The sequence below is a fragment of the Spermophilus citellus genome (assembly GCF_964194105.1).
Source record: "Spermophilus citellus genome assembly, contig: SCAFFOLD_36, whole genome shotgun sequence".
Taxonomy (NCBI): Eukaryota; Metazoa; Chordata; class Mammalia; order Rodentia; family Sciuridae; genus Spermophilus; species Spermophilus citellus.
Genome location: NW_027673039.1, coordinates 117,808 through 138,177, shown reverse-complemented (window position 1 = coordinate 138,177; position 20,370 = coordinate 117,808). Strand labels below are relative to the sequence as shown.

General features: G+C 39.5%; 1 protein-coding gene and 1 pseudogene across 2 annotated transcripts in view; one reads left to right on the top strand and one right to left on the bottom strand.

Annotated features, from left to right (window-relative positions):
• The window catches only part of LOC308640200 (vomeronasal type-1 receptor 90-like), a 48,287-nt pseudogene extending 28,401 nt beyond the window's left edge, over positions 1-19,886 (bottom strand). Inside the window, exon 1 of the transcript in view lies at positions 19,424-19,886. The product of the transcript in view is annotated as a vomeronasal type-1 receptor 90-like (transcript). The remainder of the gene's footprint in view (positions 1-19,423) is intronic.
• On the top strand, positions 13,336-14,289 carry LOC308640188 (vomeronasal type-1 receptor 94-like; the record flags this gene model as incomplete). The annotated part of the gene is made up of 1 exon (XM_081312185.1): positions 13,336-14,289. The coding sequence occupies one exon, from the start codon at positions 13,336-13,338 to the stop codon at positions 14,287-14,289; it is 954 nt and encodes a 317-aa protein (XP_081168311.1).
• Positions 19,887-20,370: the final 484 nt, after the last annotated feature.

The window sequence follows — 20,370 nt, the reverse complement described above, 5'->3', positions numbered from 1 at the left end:
TTCAGAAGTCTAAAAAATAAATGAACAATTCCATAGAGATCCTTCTGCACAGCAATCTTTCCCTGTATGGAAAACGTGCTCCATCCTGTTTCATGCACGGTATCTCGGGTACAGACAAGATGAGGTTTTGTTCAGCTTATAGATGAGACGAGTCCAGAGCCCAGGCTCATGGGCTTCTAAAAGTTGAATACTTATATTTTAAGTGGATAATTATATAGGTATACTCAAACCATCTGACTTCAGAGGTTGCAATACTTAGCATTTTCTCTGTGAATATATAAAAAAAATTACATGTGTTCATGACCAAACCAGAATAAAGGTAACAGGAAGCTAACGTAAATATGCATGGCCTAACACATTGAAACTCTTTGCTTAGGAGGGTTTTCTTCATAATTAAACCCCCATAATTTCAATTGACCCAAAAGTACATAGTCCTTACAACAGGAAGGACACATACTCCACCCTCACAGTAAGATATCATCAAGAAAAATTCAAGGTTGTATCTGGGAATGATTTTCTATAACATTGGAGCTTGTGAATAAGAAATATATGACAGATAAGATCATTTTTAATGCACAGGAAAATCTTTTGTACTTTGCATGAAATGTAGTCCAGCCATTATTGGAAAATGATTGGAAAATAGAGAGAAAAGAAGGGTTTCCAGTGTGTATGTCAGCAAAACTTCAGTTAGAGGGGAAAGAGGGCATTGGGATAGACCAACAAATTTTGCTCCTGGAAACAGTGTTGACTGAGGTGGATGAAATTTAATATTTGTGATAATACATTTTCTTACTTTTCTCCTAAGACATGTAATCCATGATTCCTTACCCCCAAATGATGAAAAAAAAAAAAAAAACACATGGTGCATGGTGTTATTAACATAAGAAGCACCTTTTACTCTGAAGTGGGAATTGGGATATTGGCAAACACCCTCCTCTTTCTGTTCGACATCATCAAGTTCCTGTGTGACAATAGGCTCAAGAACATTGACTGGATCATTGGTCTCTTGGCCCTAACCCACCTCCTGATGCTGCTCAACATAGGGTTCTTAGCTGCAGACAGTTTTACATCTCAGGGGGTGCTTTGGGGTGATGTCACATGTAAATCACTTGCATACTTGTACAGGTTGATGAGGGGCCTGTCTATTTCTGCCACCTGCCTGCTGAGTGTCCTTCTGTCCATCACCCTCAGCCCCAGAAGCTCCCGCTTGGCAAAGTTCAAGCCTAAGTCCCCACTGGACAACCTGAGGTCCCTTCTTTTCCTGTGGGTCTTCTATATGTCCTTCAGTGCCCACTTATCCATCTCTGCTGTTGACAACTCCACTGTGACCTCACAGGGCCTTATATTCCTCAGTGACTCCTGCACTATCTTACCCATGAGTTACTTCCTCAGGCATTTGTTTACCATCCTCCATGCCTTACGGCATGTCTTCCTTATAGGGCTCATGGCCCTCTACAGTGGGTACATGGTGACCCTCTTGCATAGGCATAAAAGGCAGTGCCAGCACCTTCATGGCACCAGCCTGTCCCCAAAAGCCTCCCCAGAACAGAGGGCCACCAGGGCTATCATGCTGCTCCTAGGATTTTTTGTGCTCATGTACTGTTTGGACTGCATGGTCTCCTCCTCAAGAACCATATGGAACAATGACCCTGTGTGCCGTTCTGTCCAGATCATGGTGTCCAATGGCTATGCCACAATCAGTCCTTTAGTTTTCATCTGCACAGCTAAACAAAGTGTTGCCTTTTTGAAATATTTGTGGTGGAAGGACAGTCAACGTTGAATCATTGCATGATGGTTCAGTTCTCGACCTGAGCCACCACACCGCCATGCATCAACTCATCAGGGCATAAGGAGTTTGCTCTCCATGTTGGATGAATGCGCAAAGTGGTTTTTATAAATGATTACATTAAGCTTAAAAATGAGAAAAACAGGACAGATTATTATCCATATGGCTCCAACAAAGCTAGTAACTTTATATTTCTGATTGGTGTGTGAAAGGAACCCTAGGTAGTAAATATCACTTATTTTTCTGAATCAGTCCATACATTTATAAGTATGTGAGAGATTGGAGTGTTTTTTATAAATCAAGAGTCTCAGAAATCTCTTTTATGCCTAAAAGATTGTAAACATCCCTTATTTTAAACTGTCATCTCATCTATCAATTGAACTTTTATGAATATAACAAAAAACTGGATATAGGGACAACAACTATTATTTAAACACCATTGTTCAGGATACCACATTTTAATAGTGATAGAGACAGTCTGATATTCCCAATTGTATGAATGTATGAAGATATGGTCTGGATGTATCATGGAATTCCACTCAACATTAAATAGGAGAAATATTTTGGTGCATATGGAATCTTCAGTAGAATAATATGCAAAGACTGAATATTGCATTAAATTCTAAACATAGCATTAAATGAAAAGGTGATGCTGATGTATAAGAAACCATAGCTCAGTGGTAAAGTGCCTGCCTAGCATGCATGAGGTCCTGAGTTCAATCCCCATCACCACATAAAAAATAAACAACAACAATAAAAATGATATTTAAAAAAAAAAGAAAGAAACCACCGAATCTTGAAATCATTCGGTCAAGTGACTGTCACTCACAAAAGAATCAACATTTGTATAAAATATACCTGTAAAAAATGGAAGTTTAGGTCATATAATTTATAAAGACAGAATGTAGTAGTATGGCATTTTCCTGCAGCTGAGGAAGGGTGCGCCCTGGGGAATTTTTATTTAATGAATCTAGAGATATTTTAGGAATAAGAAAAACTGGGGAGATGGTAGAGAGAATCCATGCACCCACATTTGAATTTGCTTAAGGCCACTGACCAGTACTCTTAATCACAGATAAATGATAAATATCATCTTTTGTGTACTTACATAATAATAAAATGTTTCAATTACCTTATAATCAAGGGTGAGGAAAATTTTCTCTGAAATTACAAAGAAAACTGCAAGTAGCCCAGGGTGGTGGTGCCCACCTGTAATTCTCAACAACTCAGAATATCAGGCATCACAACGTGTGGAGTCAGGAATGGGCTAATTTGAACTTTGGATCAAAGTGACAGAACGTGACATGGTCCATATGATTAGGACACATTTTATTTTTCTCAAGCTCCTATTTGGCAAAGTTAAAGCCTAAATCCCCACAGGACAGCCTGAGATCCCTTCTTTTCCTGTGGGACTTCTATATGTCCTTTAGTGCCCACTCCTCAATCTCTGCTGTTGACAACTCAACTGTGGAGTTATAATCTCAGTGATTATAACTCAGGGCCTTATAATCCTCAGTGATTCCTGCACTATATTACCCATGAGCTACTTCCTCAGGCATTTGTTTACTGTATTGGGTGCATTATAGGATGTCATCCTTATAGGGCTCAGGGCCCTCCCCATTGGGTACATGTTGACCCTCTTGCATAGACATAAGGTGCCAGCACCTTCACTGCACCAGCCTGTCTCCAAAAGCATCCCCAGAACAAAGGGCCACAAGGGCCATCCTGCTGCTCCTGGGTTTCTTCTTGCTCATGTACTGTTTGGCTGCATCGTCTCCTCCTCAACCATGTGGGAAAACGACCCTGTTTCTTGTTGTATCCAGATGATGGTGGCCAATGGCTATGCTCTTTGATTTTCATCTGTACTGAAAAACACAGCCTTAACTTTTTGGAATTCTTATGGGGGAAGGAGTGTAAATGTTTGATCATTGCATGATGGATAAATTTTCATAATGAGCCACCACACAGCTGGGCAACCATTCATCATGGCACAGTGTAGTGTGCTTTCTGTGTTGAATGAATAGACAAAGGGGGGCTTTTTGTGACTTCTTTGAAACTTGTGAATTAGAAATACATGCTAGTTTTTTTTCCATATACCTCTGAGATAAACTAAAGTCATTATATTATTTGAGCCACATCCTCAGCCTGATCTTGTGTTTTATTTAGAGACAGGGTTTCACTGAGTTGCTTAGGACCTCGCTTTAATTGATGCTGCCTAACACATGATCCTCCTGATTCCATTTCCCGAGCTGCTGGAATTACAGGAGAATTTCACTGTACCTAGCAGTACGTTGTATTTCTGACTGAAAATGTGAGCATGACCCCCCCGAGAGGTAAATCTCAATTTTATTATCTGCATTAGTCCCTATATTTATAAATATATGAGATTGGAGTAGCTTTTAATAAGTAAATCGTCTCTGTCATCTCTCTTATGTCTAATAACTTGTAAACATCTCTCATCATAAGCTGCCATCTGATTTATCAATTGTGCTTTTTATGAATATAACAAATAATATTGGCAAGGACTCAAAACTATCACTTGAACACCTTTGCTCTTGGTACCATTATTTATAATAGGTAATGGTGCAAACAATCTGATATCCACATGCATAGGAATGTATAAACATGGGGTCTGGATATATCATGGGGTACCATAAGAAACAACAGATGAAAGTTGAAGACATTATGTCCAATGAAATGTCACTCTAAAAAGAATCATTATTGTACAAATCCACACAAGAAGGTGGAACATTGGGTAATGTAATTTATAGAGACAGAATATAGAATAACATTTTCCAGTAGCTCAGGAAGTGGTTCAGTAGGGGAATTGTTATTTGATGGATATAGAGATCATTTAGGGAGAAGAAAATTTTCTGGACATGGTGGAGATTATACATGCACACAAAATTGAATGCGCTTGATGCCGCTGACTGTTCTCTTAAACATTGGTAAATGGGAAATTTGATCTTTGTGTATTTACTCATCATAAAATATTGCAATCACTTTAAGCCAATTGTGAGAAAAAAATCCTCTGAATTTACAAAGAAAAGTGAAATGACGCTCAAAGTGTCAAAATATTTTTTCCAAGAATTTGAAAATGTTTCAGCAAAACTGTGCCAAACAACCTGGTTGTGGTGCTGCATGCCTGTAATCCTACTGGCTAGGGAAGCTGACATAGGAGGATTTCAAGATCAGAATCAAGCTCAGCAACTCAGTGAGGCCCTAAGAAAATTAGTAAGATGGTGTCTCTGAGTAAAATATAAAAATGGCTGGGGATGTGGCTAAATGGTTAAGAATCCTGAGCTCAATGGCTGATACCAAAAATAAAACATAAAATACAAACCTATTCCAAACAGTCATTTGAAGATGATCCCCTGAAGTCCCCCATCACACCAATTTTTGATGAAGAAGTAATTGAAGTTCTGGTGTGAATTCAGTCTGGGCACATCATCTATCTCAGTGTTGTCTTAAGTAGTTCCTGTAGGATAACTATCTGAATAAAGTGTTTTAAATTAGGACAAAATACCAGATTTAAGCAGCATCTGGAAAATTACTAACCTTGATAACAGTTCATACTATGAAAATATGAACCCTTAAAATTCTTTTAAATCAAGAAAAAGAGTGAATAATAATGTCAATTTCTTTTTTATTTAACCAGGAATGCTAGGTTTATTTAAGATATTGCAATGCTATTTTCAAATAGCCTGTATCATTTTATCAGATGCCAAATGATACAGGCTATTTGAAAATAGCATTGCAATATCTTATCCTTCACAGAGAGTCACACAAATGATCCAACAATCTCAATCTGTGTTTTATCCACCAAATGTGTATGTAAGCATTCATAGCAGTTTTATACATGATCACTATAAATTGAAAAAAAAAATAAATTGGATGTAATAAAGTTGTACTTGAAAAAAAAGAATGGTTAAGAAAATATTGTTCTTCCAAAGGAGCCACTTCCAATGACTCTGTTGGTTAACTCAATAAGAGAAATGAATCTCAATTGCATTTGAATAAGTGAAACAAGTGTCACTTCACCCAGCCTCACCAGCCTGTGAATACCTCCACCCCCACTCCAGCTTCACCTGCACTCTGAGTATTTACTTCAACACATTTCAATTCCAATTTAATTTGCACTCACACCTTGAACCCAGATTCTTGGACTTTGAAAAATGGAGAGCAGAGCCAACACTCCCCAGAAACCAGGTCCACCCAGTAAGAAGGTGCTGAGGGAGAAGATACCCATTATCCATGGTAGCTGAGACACCAAGCCAATGGCAACTCACAGGGGTGCCAGGAACATCTCAGACCAGAAAGTGCCCTGATAAAATGTTAGGTGATTTTAGACAAATTTGGCCCATGTCACAATGTAAGAAGTTGATGCTTTCTAAATGATTGGGATGACTGTGACCCCCCAGTACACATGTCAATTAACTTAAGAGAAAAGTTGTTAGTCCAGTTCTCCCTAGACAGCTGTTATCCACCTGAGCACAAAGTCAAATGTAGGGGCAGGTGAAATGTCCCACTGGAAACCTGATGGTTTGGTTCTCTCCAGTGAGACATTGTCACTTTCTTACAGACACAAAAATTAAGGCCCTGCAGAGAGATGGGTTAAAGCCCTCCCTTCCCTAAACCAGCCCAGGTTCAACTCAGGTGAACTGAGTCTTCCCATCACCTCCATCTGGGTAAGTGGCTTGGGATACTCAGATGCAGAAACAGTGGTCATGGAGGTCCTAGGAAGGCTGTGGGAGAAGGAAGTTTGGGTTTCTTATTGAGGTCGTTGGTATCTGCAAAAGAGACCTGAGCTCTATGAGTCCGTCTCAGGCAAGGAAGAAGTGCCCTGTAAGGCACAATGAGGACATTTCCTTCCTAGCCTCCTCATGACTTTACAGACTGATAAAAAGTGTCTCCAAATTTGCATAGAAGACCTCAATAAGTTTTAGGTTTTCATGAACAAGACTATAGTTACTGACTAGCTCCGTGAATATGCAAGCTCCCTATACAATGTTATGTTCCGATTTTAAACATTAATTATTCAATGCATTTGACCAGGCACGTGACATGTTTTAATTTCATATTTTTGATAAATATACATAGTTCTGTTTCTGTCATTATTACAACTCAAAAAAGAACTACTGTTGATATAAGTGACTTCTGTGCTCTGTTTGTTTTCATGTTTTAAAACAATTAATTAAAAATTGATTTTAACAAAAATTAAAACAATTTATTGTTCCATGTTTTAAAGTCTTTAGAAGGAAATCTTCTATGTTCAAAACCTCATCTGATAGCGGGTAACCCCACATTACTGCCAAGTATATCCTAGGATTTTCTAATGAAACATTTCCTGCCACAATATATACTATAAGCCCTGGCCCTGTGCTCTGCCACTTAGGAAATTTCACATTACAGGTGCAGGATGTTGAGTTTGCAAGTACATTAAATATTTAAAAAGTAAAGATGGTGTTTTTTCCCATTTGTGGCTACAAAACACCCAGCAATACAAATTCCTAGAGCTTGGGAACAGAATATCTCAATCCTTAAATTTAGCTTTTGGGATTTGGAGGATTTTCCTGGGATTACCAGGTTGGCAGGACTCTGCTCAGTCCCCATTTCTTCAAAACAATAAAAAAGCACTCTCTTCTTCTCCCAAAATTTCTAAAGATTTATTTTAAAATATGGGTAATGTCAAGATTCTAAACACAAGCTATGCTGACAAATCTTTTTTTTTTTAATTGGTTATTCAAAACATTACAAACATTGCAGAATCACATTGGTTACACACCCACATTTTTACATAATGCCATAATAGTAACTGTTGTATTCTGCTACCTTTCTTATCCTCTACTATCCCCCGTCTCCTCCCCTCCCATCTTCTCTCTCTACCCCACCTACTGTAATTCATTTCTCTCCTTATTTTTTCCCATTCCCCTCACAACCTCTTATATGTAATTTTGTATAACAATGAGGGTCTCCTTCCATTTCCATGCAATTTCCCTTTTGTCTCCCTTTCCCTCCCACCTCATGACTCTGTTTAATGTCAATCTTTTTCTCCTGCTCTTCCTCCCTGCTCTGTTCTTAGTTGCTCTCATTATATCAAAGAAGACATTTGGCATTTGTTTTTTAGGGATTGGCTAGCTTCACTTAGCATAATCTGCTCTAATGCCATCCATTTCCCAGCAAATTCCATGATTTTGTCATTTCTTAGTGCTGCATAGTACTCCATTGTGTATAAATGCCACATTTTTTATCCATTCATCTATTGAGGGGCATCAGGGTTGGTTCCACAGTATAGCTATTGTGAATTGTGCTGCTATGAACATCGATGTGGCAGTATCCCTGTAGTATGCTCTTTTAAGGTCTTCAGGGAATAGTCCGAGAAGGGCAATATCTGGGTCAAATGGTGGTTCCATTCCCAACTTTCCCAGGAATTTCCATACTGCTTTCCATATTGGCCGCACCAATTTGCAGTCCCACCAGCAATGTACAAGAGTACCCTTTTCCCCACATCCTCGCCAGCACTTGTTGTTGTTTGACTTCATAATGGCTGCCAATCTTACTGGAGTGAGATGGTATCTTAGGGTGGTTTTGATTTGCATTTCTCTGACTGCTAGATTACCAAGCATTTTGTAAAATTCTTATCCTATTCTCCGAAATAGGACTTCCATTCATTTGCTCCAGTATATCCCACGGTTGTGAGGACCATACGCTGTGTGTCATTTATTTCAGAGAATTCCCTGAACGCAGCAATGTTGCCTAGCTGGTGAGGGTTTTGTCTCCCCCCAACTCACCAGCTGTTTCTTCATAATGTTCTTCTACTTCCAAGCTCGACTTGGGCCAAAAAAATACAGCATGCAGCCCACTTTATCCATATTTCCTGAGTCACTTGCCTGAAGCAATATCAGTCTCACCTTCCAAGAGATCAAATTTTAAAACTATTTCAAGAAGGCAATGATAGAGACGATAATGATGGTAAACTTGAGCTATTGTAAAAAAAAAAATCACCTGAGTGACAATGACAAACCAAGTTCTGCTCTCTCCTGTGTGTGTGTGTGTGTGTGTGTGTGTGTGTGTGTGTGTGTGTTGGGGGGGTGGACATGGAGTGCTAAGTGACAGAGATGAATCCTGTTTTTTACACCTTATCTGCATCCTAAAAGGTAGGCATGACCATTTCAAGTTTCAGAAAAGAGATACTGGTCCCTTCTTCATTCTGGAATATGTCGACCTAAGTGTCCAATCTCACGTTGCAGCATACAAACAGCTTTTCTCCTTCCTTTTCACTCTCCAATTCCTCCCAGACCCCAAGTTCAGGTGCAGCATCCTGAACCCTCCTTACTAGTTTGGGGACTTATTGGATGACGTCATGTATCTCAGGTTTAGTATGAAATTTTGGCAGCTGCCAAATGATAACAATGTCTTATATGTTCAGACCCTGATCCATTTAATAAAGGAGACTTACTGGGTTTTCCTCCTCTGAGGGGTCCCCATGCCTCACTATCAACTTGAAACCATTCTGCTGGTGGCCTACCCTGCCCTGTCCCCTGATCTCCAGGACCCTGCTGTGCTAGCCAGGTGAGAGCCTGATGAGACACAGGTATGGGGGACATGCTAGAGAATTTCTGTTTCCATAAAGGGAGCATGCTCACCAGACTGTTTTTCCACTGAAATGACTCATCAGTGCAGGTGCAGCTAAATACATTTTTTAATAGTCACTTATTGCATGATATTGAGATAAAGTCCAACTGAGGTGATTGGCATGCATAGCTCGCTGATAGTGGTGAGTGTGTGTGATTTGGAAGTTAGAGTGTGACTAGGGTACCCCAGTCTAGCCTGGCTCTACTTTGAGGAAGCTAAGGGGGTGCTTTTGATGATGTGAGATCATTGCCAATTTCCTTGAGCTGCAATCAAAAGAAAGTTCATTTTTCATATTGCTATGGAGGGATTTTGCTTCCAGAAAAAAAAAAAAACGTTTTAGTCATTTTCAAAGCTCCACTGGAGCTATGATTTCCTGAATATTAATGTCAATTCATAGCATCTGTACACCCCCGCCTGTTCTAAAACTTTTAGGTCGACAGGATTACAGTTTCTAAAGGTACTCTGCAGCCAACCCCATTCAGTGCCCTGATTTATTAGATTATTAAACTGTACTCCTTGAAGAGCTCAGTAATATAAAGTATTTCTACAGCCCATGCTTTTATTCTTATTTATTCACTAGCTGAATTTCTTGGTTTACTTAATATTCTTTATTTGAATGTTTCTAGACACAGTATCATTGTACATAACTGTGGAATTTGTGGTTACATATTGATACAGACATACAATAGAATGCAGTGTGGCTGCAGGTTCTTTGAATGATTTCCACTCAATGAAAGAAAAAATGGCATTTCACAGAAATTACATGAGCTAAAGTAATTTTACAAGGATTTTACAATGGTAGCTCTTGGACGATAATATGTATCTATTTAAGATTATTCTTTGACCTAGCAGTTTGGGAGCCTGAGGCAAGTTCAAGGCTACTGTCAGCAACTTAGTGAGGCCCTAAGCAACTTAGAAAGACCATGTCTCAAAAATAGAAAAGTTAAAAAAAGATTGGGGATGTTGCTCAATGGTGAAGCACCCCTCGGTTCAATCCCTGATGACAAAAATAAACAAACCAATAAGGATTATTCTTTGAATGCTATCACTGGACATTTTTTATCTTACAAATGATAACACGCTTATATCATTACCAGTAAATATAAGGTTTCAAGTCATCATTTTTGTGAACAATAAAGATTAGAGATAGGGGGTTGGGGTTGTGGCTCAGTGATAGAGCACTCACCTAGCACCTGCAATGCCCTGGGTTCGATCCTCAGCACCACATAAAAATAAATAAATAAAAGAAAGATATTGTGTCCAACTACAATGAAAAAAAATATTAGAGATATTTGTAACTTTGATATTTTACTTTGTGTTTCTGGGATTACTGTGCAACCATCTCAAATAGATTGGATAACTGAATGGAGAAATATATCACATTACTTGATCATGACTTCTTAAAACCTGAAATTTTTTCTCCTCGATCATCTTTGTTCTTTTTGTACTGGCTTCTCTTTTTTGAGAAAAAAAAGAATAGGAAAACAAAGCCATAATTTATATAAAGAACTTTACAAATCAATAGCAATATGGCAGTAAAATTTACTTAACAAGGATTTTATTCCTATTTGGTATACAAGGTCCATGAGCCTTATTACAGGTACCTTTTTTTTTTTTTCAAACAACGTTATAAATTTTTGTATCAGGAAATCTGTATTCCAAAACTTTTAACTAAAAACATGCTTCAGGTCAGAATTATTCAATGGGTTCCAATGTTTGAGAGTGATTAACATTTTTCTTCCCCTTAGAATCTGACATTAAACCAGTAGCCATAAAAAAATTGCTCTTATATGTTTGCTTTTCAGATGAAATTTTTTTCTACTATGTGGCAGAAATATTTTACAATACCATGTATCTCACATGAGTTATATTTAATTACATATACACACTCTTCAAAAAAAATATTATCCCACGAGATCACTCATCAAATTTTTCAGCATAAAATTCAGGCTTGGGACTCTTGAGTCTGGAGAAACGTCACCTTTAATTTGTAATCCAGATAATATCTGGGGACCCAACTTTCAAGATTGGGTTGGATACTTGTCCTTTAATCAAAACCTTGAAAAGAAACAACAACTCTATTTTGCTTGTAGTTCTAATTATTACTCTGATTGTAAACCATGGGAAAGGACTAAGAAACGGACTATGCTCTTGGTAATATTTCTGGAATATTCTACCTGAGGCTCGTTATTCCAGCTTGAGGATAAAAAAAGTGACATGTACAATCACATCAGAGGATTCCAGGAACAGACCTATGATTTCAAAAGAGTTCTCTGAAAGAGACTGTGGAAAAGTTCTACTATATTGGAAATTTCTAATTTTTGGTATCAGACATTGAACTCAGGAATGCTTAACCACTGAGCCCCTTCCCCAGCACTGTTTTTTAATATTTTATTTAGAGACATATTTTGTTTAGAGAAATATTTAATACTTTATTGCTGATTTGCTGAAACTGGCTTAGAACTCAGGATCCTCCTGCCTCACCCTTCCAAGTGCTGGGATTACAACCATGTGCAACCAGGCCCAGCAGAGTTTTCCAAATTCTCTCCTCTCTTTTCAGGCAGCAACACAGCTGTTTTGTTATGAAAATAACTGAATTGATTCTTCCAAGTCACATGGATTAAGAACTGTATGATAATAAAAATAAACATTTCTATAGAATTTATAGAAATTCTAAAAATTTCTAGAGAATTCTAGAATATAGTATGTGTATCAACTTCCAATATTGATACACATACTATATTTTTTTTGCACCAATCATACCTCCAGGGTATACTTAAAGTGTAGTTATGTTGATAGCTGAGATGACTGTACCTCAGCATTACAGAGTGCTTAAACTAATGCTATTGTAATTGGCAGCTCATATACACACACTAACCAGTCTGACAACATTTTCTTGTTTATATATTGTAAATATTTGGTGTGGCAATAAATAAGCCATAATTAACAGGGTGTAGACATACAGTAACTCTGTGCATATTGGATCTGTGATACTCTTTGCTTAGAGGGGCTAATTTCCTCTTTCCTATAATCAGCCCCAGTTCAATTCACCCAAAACTGTAGAGCAACAATTATATACCTGACCAACAATGTCAGGCACATAAAAATCATGTATGACTCTGTCTTCACCAGAAAATCTCAGACATGAGATTGTAGGAGGAAATTATGTTCTAAGATAAATGGTAATTCTGTTTTTTTTACCACAGGGGTGCTGAAGAGTGAGTTATACCACCACACAATTTGTTTTTTCATTTAGAAATTGGGTTGTGGCTAAGTTACTTAGGGCCTTCCTAAGTTGCTGAGGCTGTCTTTGAACTTCCAATCCTCCTACCTCAGCCTCCCAGCATCTTGGATTACAGGAGTGTGCCACTGGGCCCAGATGGCAATTATCAATATACAAGAAAACTGAAGTAACATTATGTATGACATTGTGGAGGCCCCAAGGGAAATTATAACCCAGCCGAGACTGGGAGATGTGAGGACAAGGGAGAGCATGGGCATGGGTTCTGGGTGCTGTGAGAGAGAACTAAGGGGGTTTGTTTGTTGGCTTTCTTTATTTTGTGCTGGAGATTGCTCGGTGGTTAGGTGCACCAGCACCAATTACACCCAGTCCTTTTCTTTGTGTATTTTGAGAGAGGGTCGCACGGAGATGCCCATGGTGGCATCATACTTGTGATCCACCTGCCTCAGGCTCACAAGCACCCAGCATCTCAGTCATTGGAATTTTAGGCAGGCATCACTGTTCCCAGCACCAGAATTAACACATCACATGGAATAAAGGAATGTTTTGATGAATCCTCTTTATTTTCCCGATTGCAGGGTTGTCCATTGGGATTGATGAAGGACATATTTGCAAAGAGGACATTTTCTTGCCTTTTTTCCAAAGGTATTCACAGAATTATTTCCCCCATAAGATGAACATAGCCAAGAGACTGTACAGTAATATTCACATAAAAAACACCGTGTACACCGTGATTGGCATTGGGGTCATGGCCAATGCCCTTCTTCTTCTTGTCCACATCTTCTTGCACATTACTGGGCAAAGACCTAAGCCCACTGACCTGCCCATTGGTCTCCTGGCCCTAATCCACCTGGTAATTCTGCTCATCAAGTGCTTCATAGCTGCGGAAATTTTTACACCTCAGGGGAGCAGGTGGGATGACCTGAAGTGTAAATTTCTCATCTACCTGTACAGGTTGATGAGGGGGTTCTCCATCTGTGCCACCTGCCTCCTGAGTGTCCTGCAAGCCATCACCCTCAGCCCCAGGAGCTCCTGCTTGGCAAGGTTCAAACATAAATCCTCACGTCTCAACCTGTGTTTCCTTCTCTTCCTGTGGGTCATCTATTCATCCTTCAGTAGCCACCTCTCCATCTCCATTGCTGCTACACCCAATTTTACCTCAGACAACATTATGTACATCACAGAGTCCTGCTCCTTTATCCCCATGACCTTCTTCCTCCGGCACAGCTTGTCCATCCTGCTGACCTTCAGGGAAGTCTCCCTTATAGGAATAATGACCCTCTCCAATGAATACATGGTGGCTCTCCTGTGCAGGCACAAGAGGCAATCCCAGCGTCTCCACAGCACCCGCCCGTCTCCAGTGTCATCCCCAGAACTGAGGGCCATCAAGACAATCCTGCTGCTCATGAGTTGCTTCGTGGTCATGTCCATCTTGGACAGCATTGTCTCCTATGCAAGAATCACACTGAAGGGTGATCCAGTGTTTTACTGTATCCAGATCATTGTGGCTCATAGCTATGCCTCCTTCAGCCCTTTGGTGTTCATTAGTACTGAAAAACGTATAATTAGTATTTTGAGATATATGTGGGAGAAGACAGTAAATATTTCAGTAACCAGTGCTGGATAAATTCTGTTAAAATGAGAAAATGTGATTTCTTTGGGATGATGCACCATGGCACAGTATATATGCTGTTTTCTTTAAATATAATATAGAGTTCTTCTTCTCTTAGAGCTGTATACTTGGATATGTAAGTGGCAAATACATAAAAGAAAATCAAGCCATCTTTATCTGTGAGATATTACCAAGGTTTTATGTTTCTCATTGAGTCCTCCAGCAGGGACTCTGAGGAGGATGCGACTTTTCATGACCTGGGCTATTCCAAACTATTTTTAGGTACAATAGTCACAATGATTTTCAATAATTGTATTGCCTCAGTTATCTATATTTTTTCAAATTAGACATGTAAACATTTGTTACCATAAAACACCATATCATAGAGCATGCATGTGTGCACATGTGCACATGCACATTCACACACACACACACACACACACACACACACACACACAGTACATGCAGAGAATCATACAGTCATTTCCACAGCATTGCTCATAAAACCATGTTTTAAATAATCAAATGTAGAAAGAACCCAACACCCAGAAACATAAGAATATATAAACAATATGTTATTCAGACACTGGACTATTAACACTTAAAATGAAAGAAAATTCTAGCACAGGATGCCAAATAGCTCAGCCCTCAAGATACTCTACTCAGTGAAGCAAGTCAGTGACAAAAGAACCAATATTATATAAAAAGAACTTAAAGGAGGTTGAAGTTGGAGTTCCCAAATTGATAGACACAGAAAACAGAATGACATTCCACCAACCCGAGGATATGGGGTCTCAGGAATGTTGTTATCTTAACCCAGTGGTGGAAAATATCTTTTCTGAAATTAAAAAGCAAGTGATCAATTTCTTTTTAAAAAAAACAATTTAGGTATACTTGGACATATGTTTATGTTTTATTTTATTTATTTATTTTTTATGTGGATCAAACCCAGCACCACACCAATGCCAGGCAAGTTCCTGTCCACTGAGCCAAAACCCCAGCCCAATGATAAAATTCTTAAAATGCCACAATGTCATTTGGTGAGCTTAAAATATTAGAGCCAATTCCTTTCAGTGTTTTGAAGATGTGTTTTTGAAAACTCAAATCTTATTCTCAGTCTCTCACCCTATGATTATACATGTTAGCAAACGTAGTTAAATGCACATGAAGTTTATTAACTCATTATTGCACTGTTACAAAAATAAAGAGAGAAGAATCAAATATAATCCCTCTAGAAAACCAACAAACCTCAATGATAATTAATAAAAAAGAAAGGAAGGAACAAAGCAAATACAAAAATATACAAAGGATACTAAACCAGAAAATCATTAGGACCACAAGTGTAAGTTATTATACGTGTCAATAATAACCTGGCGTGTGAGTGAATTCCTCAATAAAAATACAGAGACTGTCTACATGCATTGCTAATCCCAGTTGTGATTGATGTGCAAACAGTTTTTATTTCCTTACTTTCAAAAAAATTTGATAACTTACACATAGAAAAGTACCAAAAAAAAAATGTTCAGGTGTATAAATATGTCAGACATGTAGTCCTCAAGGCCAGGGCCAGCAACAATACTTGAAGTGCATGTCCTCCAGGCCCTAATCTTCATTTTACAGAAGTGGCAGAAAAGAACACACTTTTAGAACTATCATTTACATTTTTATTTTACAATTTTGTACAGAAATGATACTATGTGTGTTATATAAGTTGATTCTTTAAAGCCTCCTCAGTATCTATTTTACCTTAAATAAAGCAGGTATATGAGAGCAGATCAATGTAATATTTTTGGGTGGTGCTGGGGATGGAACCCATGGCCTTGTGCATGTGAAGCAAGCACTCTACCAGCTGAGCTATGTCCGCAGCTCTAATGCAAATTTTTTTAATGTATAAATATACCAGAGAACAATGGGGCTCTGTGCCTGTAATCTTCTGTGAGCCATTAAACAGATGTGCACTCATGGAAAATCTTTCTAGTGTCATTTGAGGCTTGTCATGGAGCAGACTGAAAAATGTTGAGTAAGTGAAATAATAAAATTGTCATTTTGCCTGATCATCGCATTTTGGGAAACATGATTTTTTTTTCTAATGGTGTATAGAATTTTCTTTTTAAAAAACACCCTGCCTGTCCTCCCTATGTATGGAGGCTAAAAAGGTTTCCCACATGGAAGTGCAGCTTAGCAAAGGCTGGGAAGAGGCAGGAAAAGGGGCACTGGAAGGTGCAGTCAAAGAAGGGTGAGGGGTCCCTGGGCACAGCTGCAGGCCTGGGGTGAGAAGTTCCCAGGAGTAATCTCTGAAGATCTCAGCTGAATCTAGAATAGATAGGAAAAAGGTGAACTTTGGCCAACTTGGTTTAGACACCTGGAGTAAGAGTATAACCAAAACAAATCCATACATGGACTTTGAAAAGATAAGACAATCATTTTTTATTGTTACTGCAGATGGACAGCATGTCCGTTCTTCCAAGATCCAAGTGAAACTGGTAGGTTATGAAGCAAGCATCTTGATCTGGGAAGGCCTGATAAATATCACAAAAAGTTCCATCAGTCCCAAGTCTGTTCTGAGCCAATCTGAGACCTACAAACCTTCCTGACCTCCTGCCCGGGAAGACTTGATCTGTGTGTGTTTTTGATTATTTGTCTGTTAGCTAAAATAATTATGATGAAACCCCAGGATTTCCAACACTAACTGGAAGACATGGTGGCTGTTTTTCCTTAATGATCATATCTGGTCCCTTTGGTAAATGACTCTACAGGTCACACAAGATCCAAACGCAGACATATCCACTCTCTTTCCTAACAGAGAACAACAGTTTCTCCCATATCCTGATGATGTTACAGAGAATGGATTTAGTTGACCATGAAATGCTTGAGGGGACAGGAAAAGTTGTAGCCTCAGCACTAAGTTGATCCTCTGTAATATTTGAGCTGGGCACCGCATTGTGCAGCTGCAGTTCCAGCGACTCAGGAGGCTGAGGCAGGAGGATCTCTTGATCGCAGGAAGTTCAAGACCAGTCGCTGCAATGGAGGAAGATTGCATCTCAGAAACAAAAAAAAAGAGACAATATTTGAATATTTTCTGCTACAGAGTATTAATAACTTAGAGGAAGTGAGGCAAAGAAATGCACTCCATGCCTAACCTTCTTCCTCTGGTTCAAGTAGACTTTTAAGAAGTCAGGAGAACTAGCAGCCTCCTACCTTTGCAACCAGAGCCCTTGGGAGACCCACCACCACACACCCAGAAGTGCATTTGGATCCTCCACATGCTGTTCCAGAAGGAAGATGATGGTTTGTGTCCTCTTCAGGGGTTTAAAATTCTGCCACTGAACAGCATTCACACTGGCCTCTTAGGGTTCAATCAGCAGCCTGACTTCTTTGGTTCAGGCCACATTACCATAGGTCAAGCCATAGCCACCTGCCATCCAGCTGTATTTCTGGGCTGGAAGGATGCAGAACAGGTTGGCCTTTTAGTCTCAGGTTGTCTGTATCATTGGCTGTGACCCCTGTGTGCCACTTTCCTATGCATGTCATAGGTCTAGCAAGAAAGACAGACCATTGGTTAGGCTCAGGACCTGTAACCTGGGCTTGAGAGTTCAAATCCTGACTTTCCTCACCTATTTCCTCTGCAATCCACTGACTTAATTTATCTGGGTTTTGATTTCTTCACTGTAATGTGGGGGATCGTAATACTACTGCATTCAGAGAATCACTAAGAAAATTAAGAGTTAATACATGGTGTCTGTGTACACAGAGGTGAGATGCTACTCTTACCTTTTCAATGTCACAACATGATGTATAAATTGCATGACATCCTTGGTCGGGGGCCATGCTAGTAATCTTATTTGCATCCTTCGAATCTCAGAACAACATGATGCCAAATGAGTGCTATTATTTGTTCTCATCCACATGATAACCCTAAAACAGATACGGTCTCTATTTTACACTGAGGCTGAAAGAACTAGGCCACTACTTCAAGGCTGCAAGGCCAATAAAATTTAGATGGGAACATGGATTAGATCTGTGTGTTTCCAAGACATCTGAGTGCTCTCCTGCACTCTGATTCCTGATCACCTACTTATGCTTTTTTCTCCCCACTCTTTATTGGTTTAGCATTCAGACGAAAATAAAATAACATTAAAAAAGTTAAATAATGAAGTCAGAAAAAAATACATGGAGAAATAATGTTATAGGTATATTGGGAAAAAACCTGGAGTTAACATGGAGGGGATTTCATTATTCTTATTGATGTTTGTTGCTCTAATAAAAAAAAAAAAACATACATCAAAACACCTATTGCCTCATGTACCTCAAAAGAGTTGTACTTAGGCAAGATATTTCTGTTCCTAACTAAACAAAACTATTCTTCCAAAATGCTTTCTTCCAGCAAAGGGTTCACAGTCATGGTCTACTTATGGACAAGGGAAGGTATCTGCTTTAGGCAAGTTCAGTAACAAAACAGCCCATATATCATTTAACACTTTTTTTTTTGAAACTATGAATTGAACCCAGGTGCATGTGACCTCTGAGCCACATTCCCAGAACTTTGTATTTTTTTTTTATTTGGACACAGTACCTCACTAAGATGCTCAGGGACTCACACAGTTGTTGAGGATAGCCTTCAACTTGAGATCTTCCTGCCTCAGCCTCCTGAGCCGCTGGCATGACAGGTGTGCACCACCTCACCTAGTTTGATAAAGATATTACAAAGAACAACAGAAGTTTCATCTCCCTCATCCTCATTTAGGTTTTTTTCCAACATCAACTAATTTTTGGAAACTCAGGAGGAAATAACGTGGGATGAAACTGTGAGGGGTCATCTGGCCCTGTGTAAACATGTTCTCGCCCTCCCCAGTGTGGATTGAAAGAACTGGATTATTCGTTTTTTGGTATAATGAGCATCACAGCACTGACGGTGGTGTAGCCATTGCCCACCAGCATCTGGAACACAAGGCGAACCAGATCCTTCTGCTGCATTTTCCCATAAGAGGAGGAGATCATGCAGTCAACAAAGTACATGACCACAAAAGAACCCATGAGGAGCAGGATGGTCCTAGTGGCCCTCTGCTCTTTGGAGGCCTGTGCAATCCTTCTGGTGTTGTGGAGGTGCTGGCACTGCCTCTTATGCCTCCAAAGGAAAGCCACCATGTACCCACTGGAGAGGGCCATGAGCCCGAGAAGGAGGACATCCCGGAGTATTCCTACCAGGGAAAATAAGATCCTGTAATAGTAACCTGTGGGGGAACCCTGCAGGATTTAGTGGAAAACCAAACATCTGATGTGTCATTGGAGGGGCCTCCAATAGAGACTAAAATATGAACATTAATGAACATGTTGAACACCCAGAGAAGGAGAAAGCACCACAGACTGTGCTGTGGGGACGTGTGCTTGAACTTGGCCAGAAAAGATCCTCTGGGGCTGAGGGTGGTGGCCTGCAGGACACTCAGCAGGCAGGTGGTGCAGATCGACAGGCCCCTCATCAGCCTGTACAGGTAGATGTCGGCTTTACATGTGATGTCGTTCCAAATATCCTGAACCCCCAAAATGTCTATATCCAGGAACACCCTGATTATGAGCATCAGCAGATGAATCAGAGCCAGGTGAGCGATGGCCATGTCCATGGGCCTGGTCCTGCGCTGGACAAGGAACGTGAGGATGTGGAAGAGGAGGAGGAAGATGTTAGCTGTGATCCCAAGGACAATTTGGGAATAAAAGACATTTCTTACAGCAAGAAAAATGGAAAGGGTGCTGCTCTTGGTCATTTTCTTTTTTTTCTGGTGAAAAGACATATACAGTCCATGTCTGAGGATCAAATAAAGATAAAATTCTCATCAATCACAGTGGTTACCAGCTTCAACCTCCCCAACCACCAAGTTCTCCAACCTCAAAGTAAGTGGGCACTTATATAATGCACCCTTTCCAAACTCTCAATACACAAGCAAAATATCTTTTCTGTTTATCTCCACTGGTAGGGCCAGGATTAATTTGTCTTAGCATGTGCAGCAACCTCATAAATAGCTCAGTAGGTAGCATCCAAAGTGAGTTCATGTGGGGCAGATGGCTGGGATGTCCACATAAAACCCTCAAGGAAAGAATGTG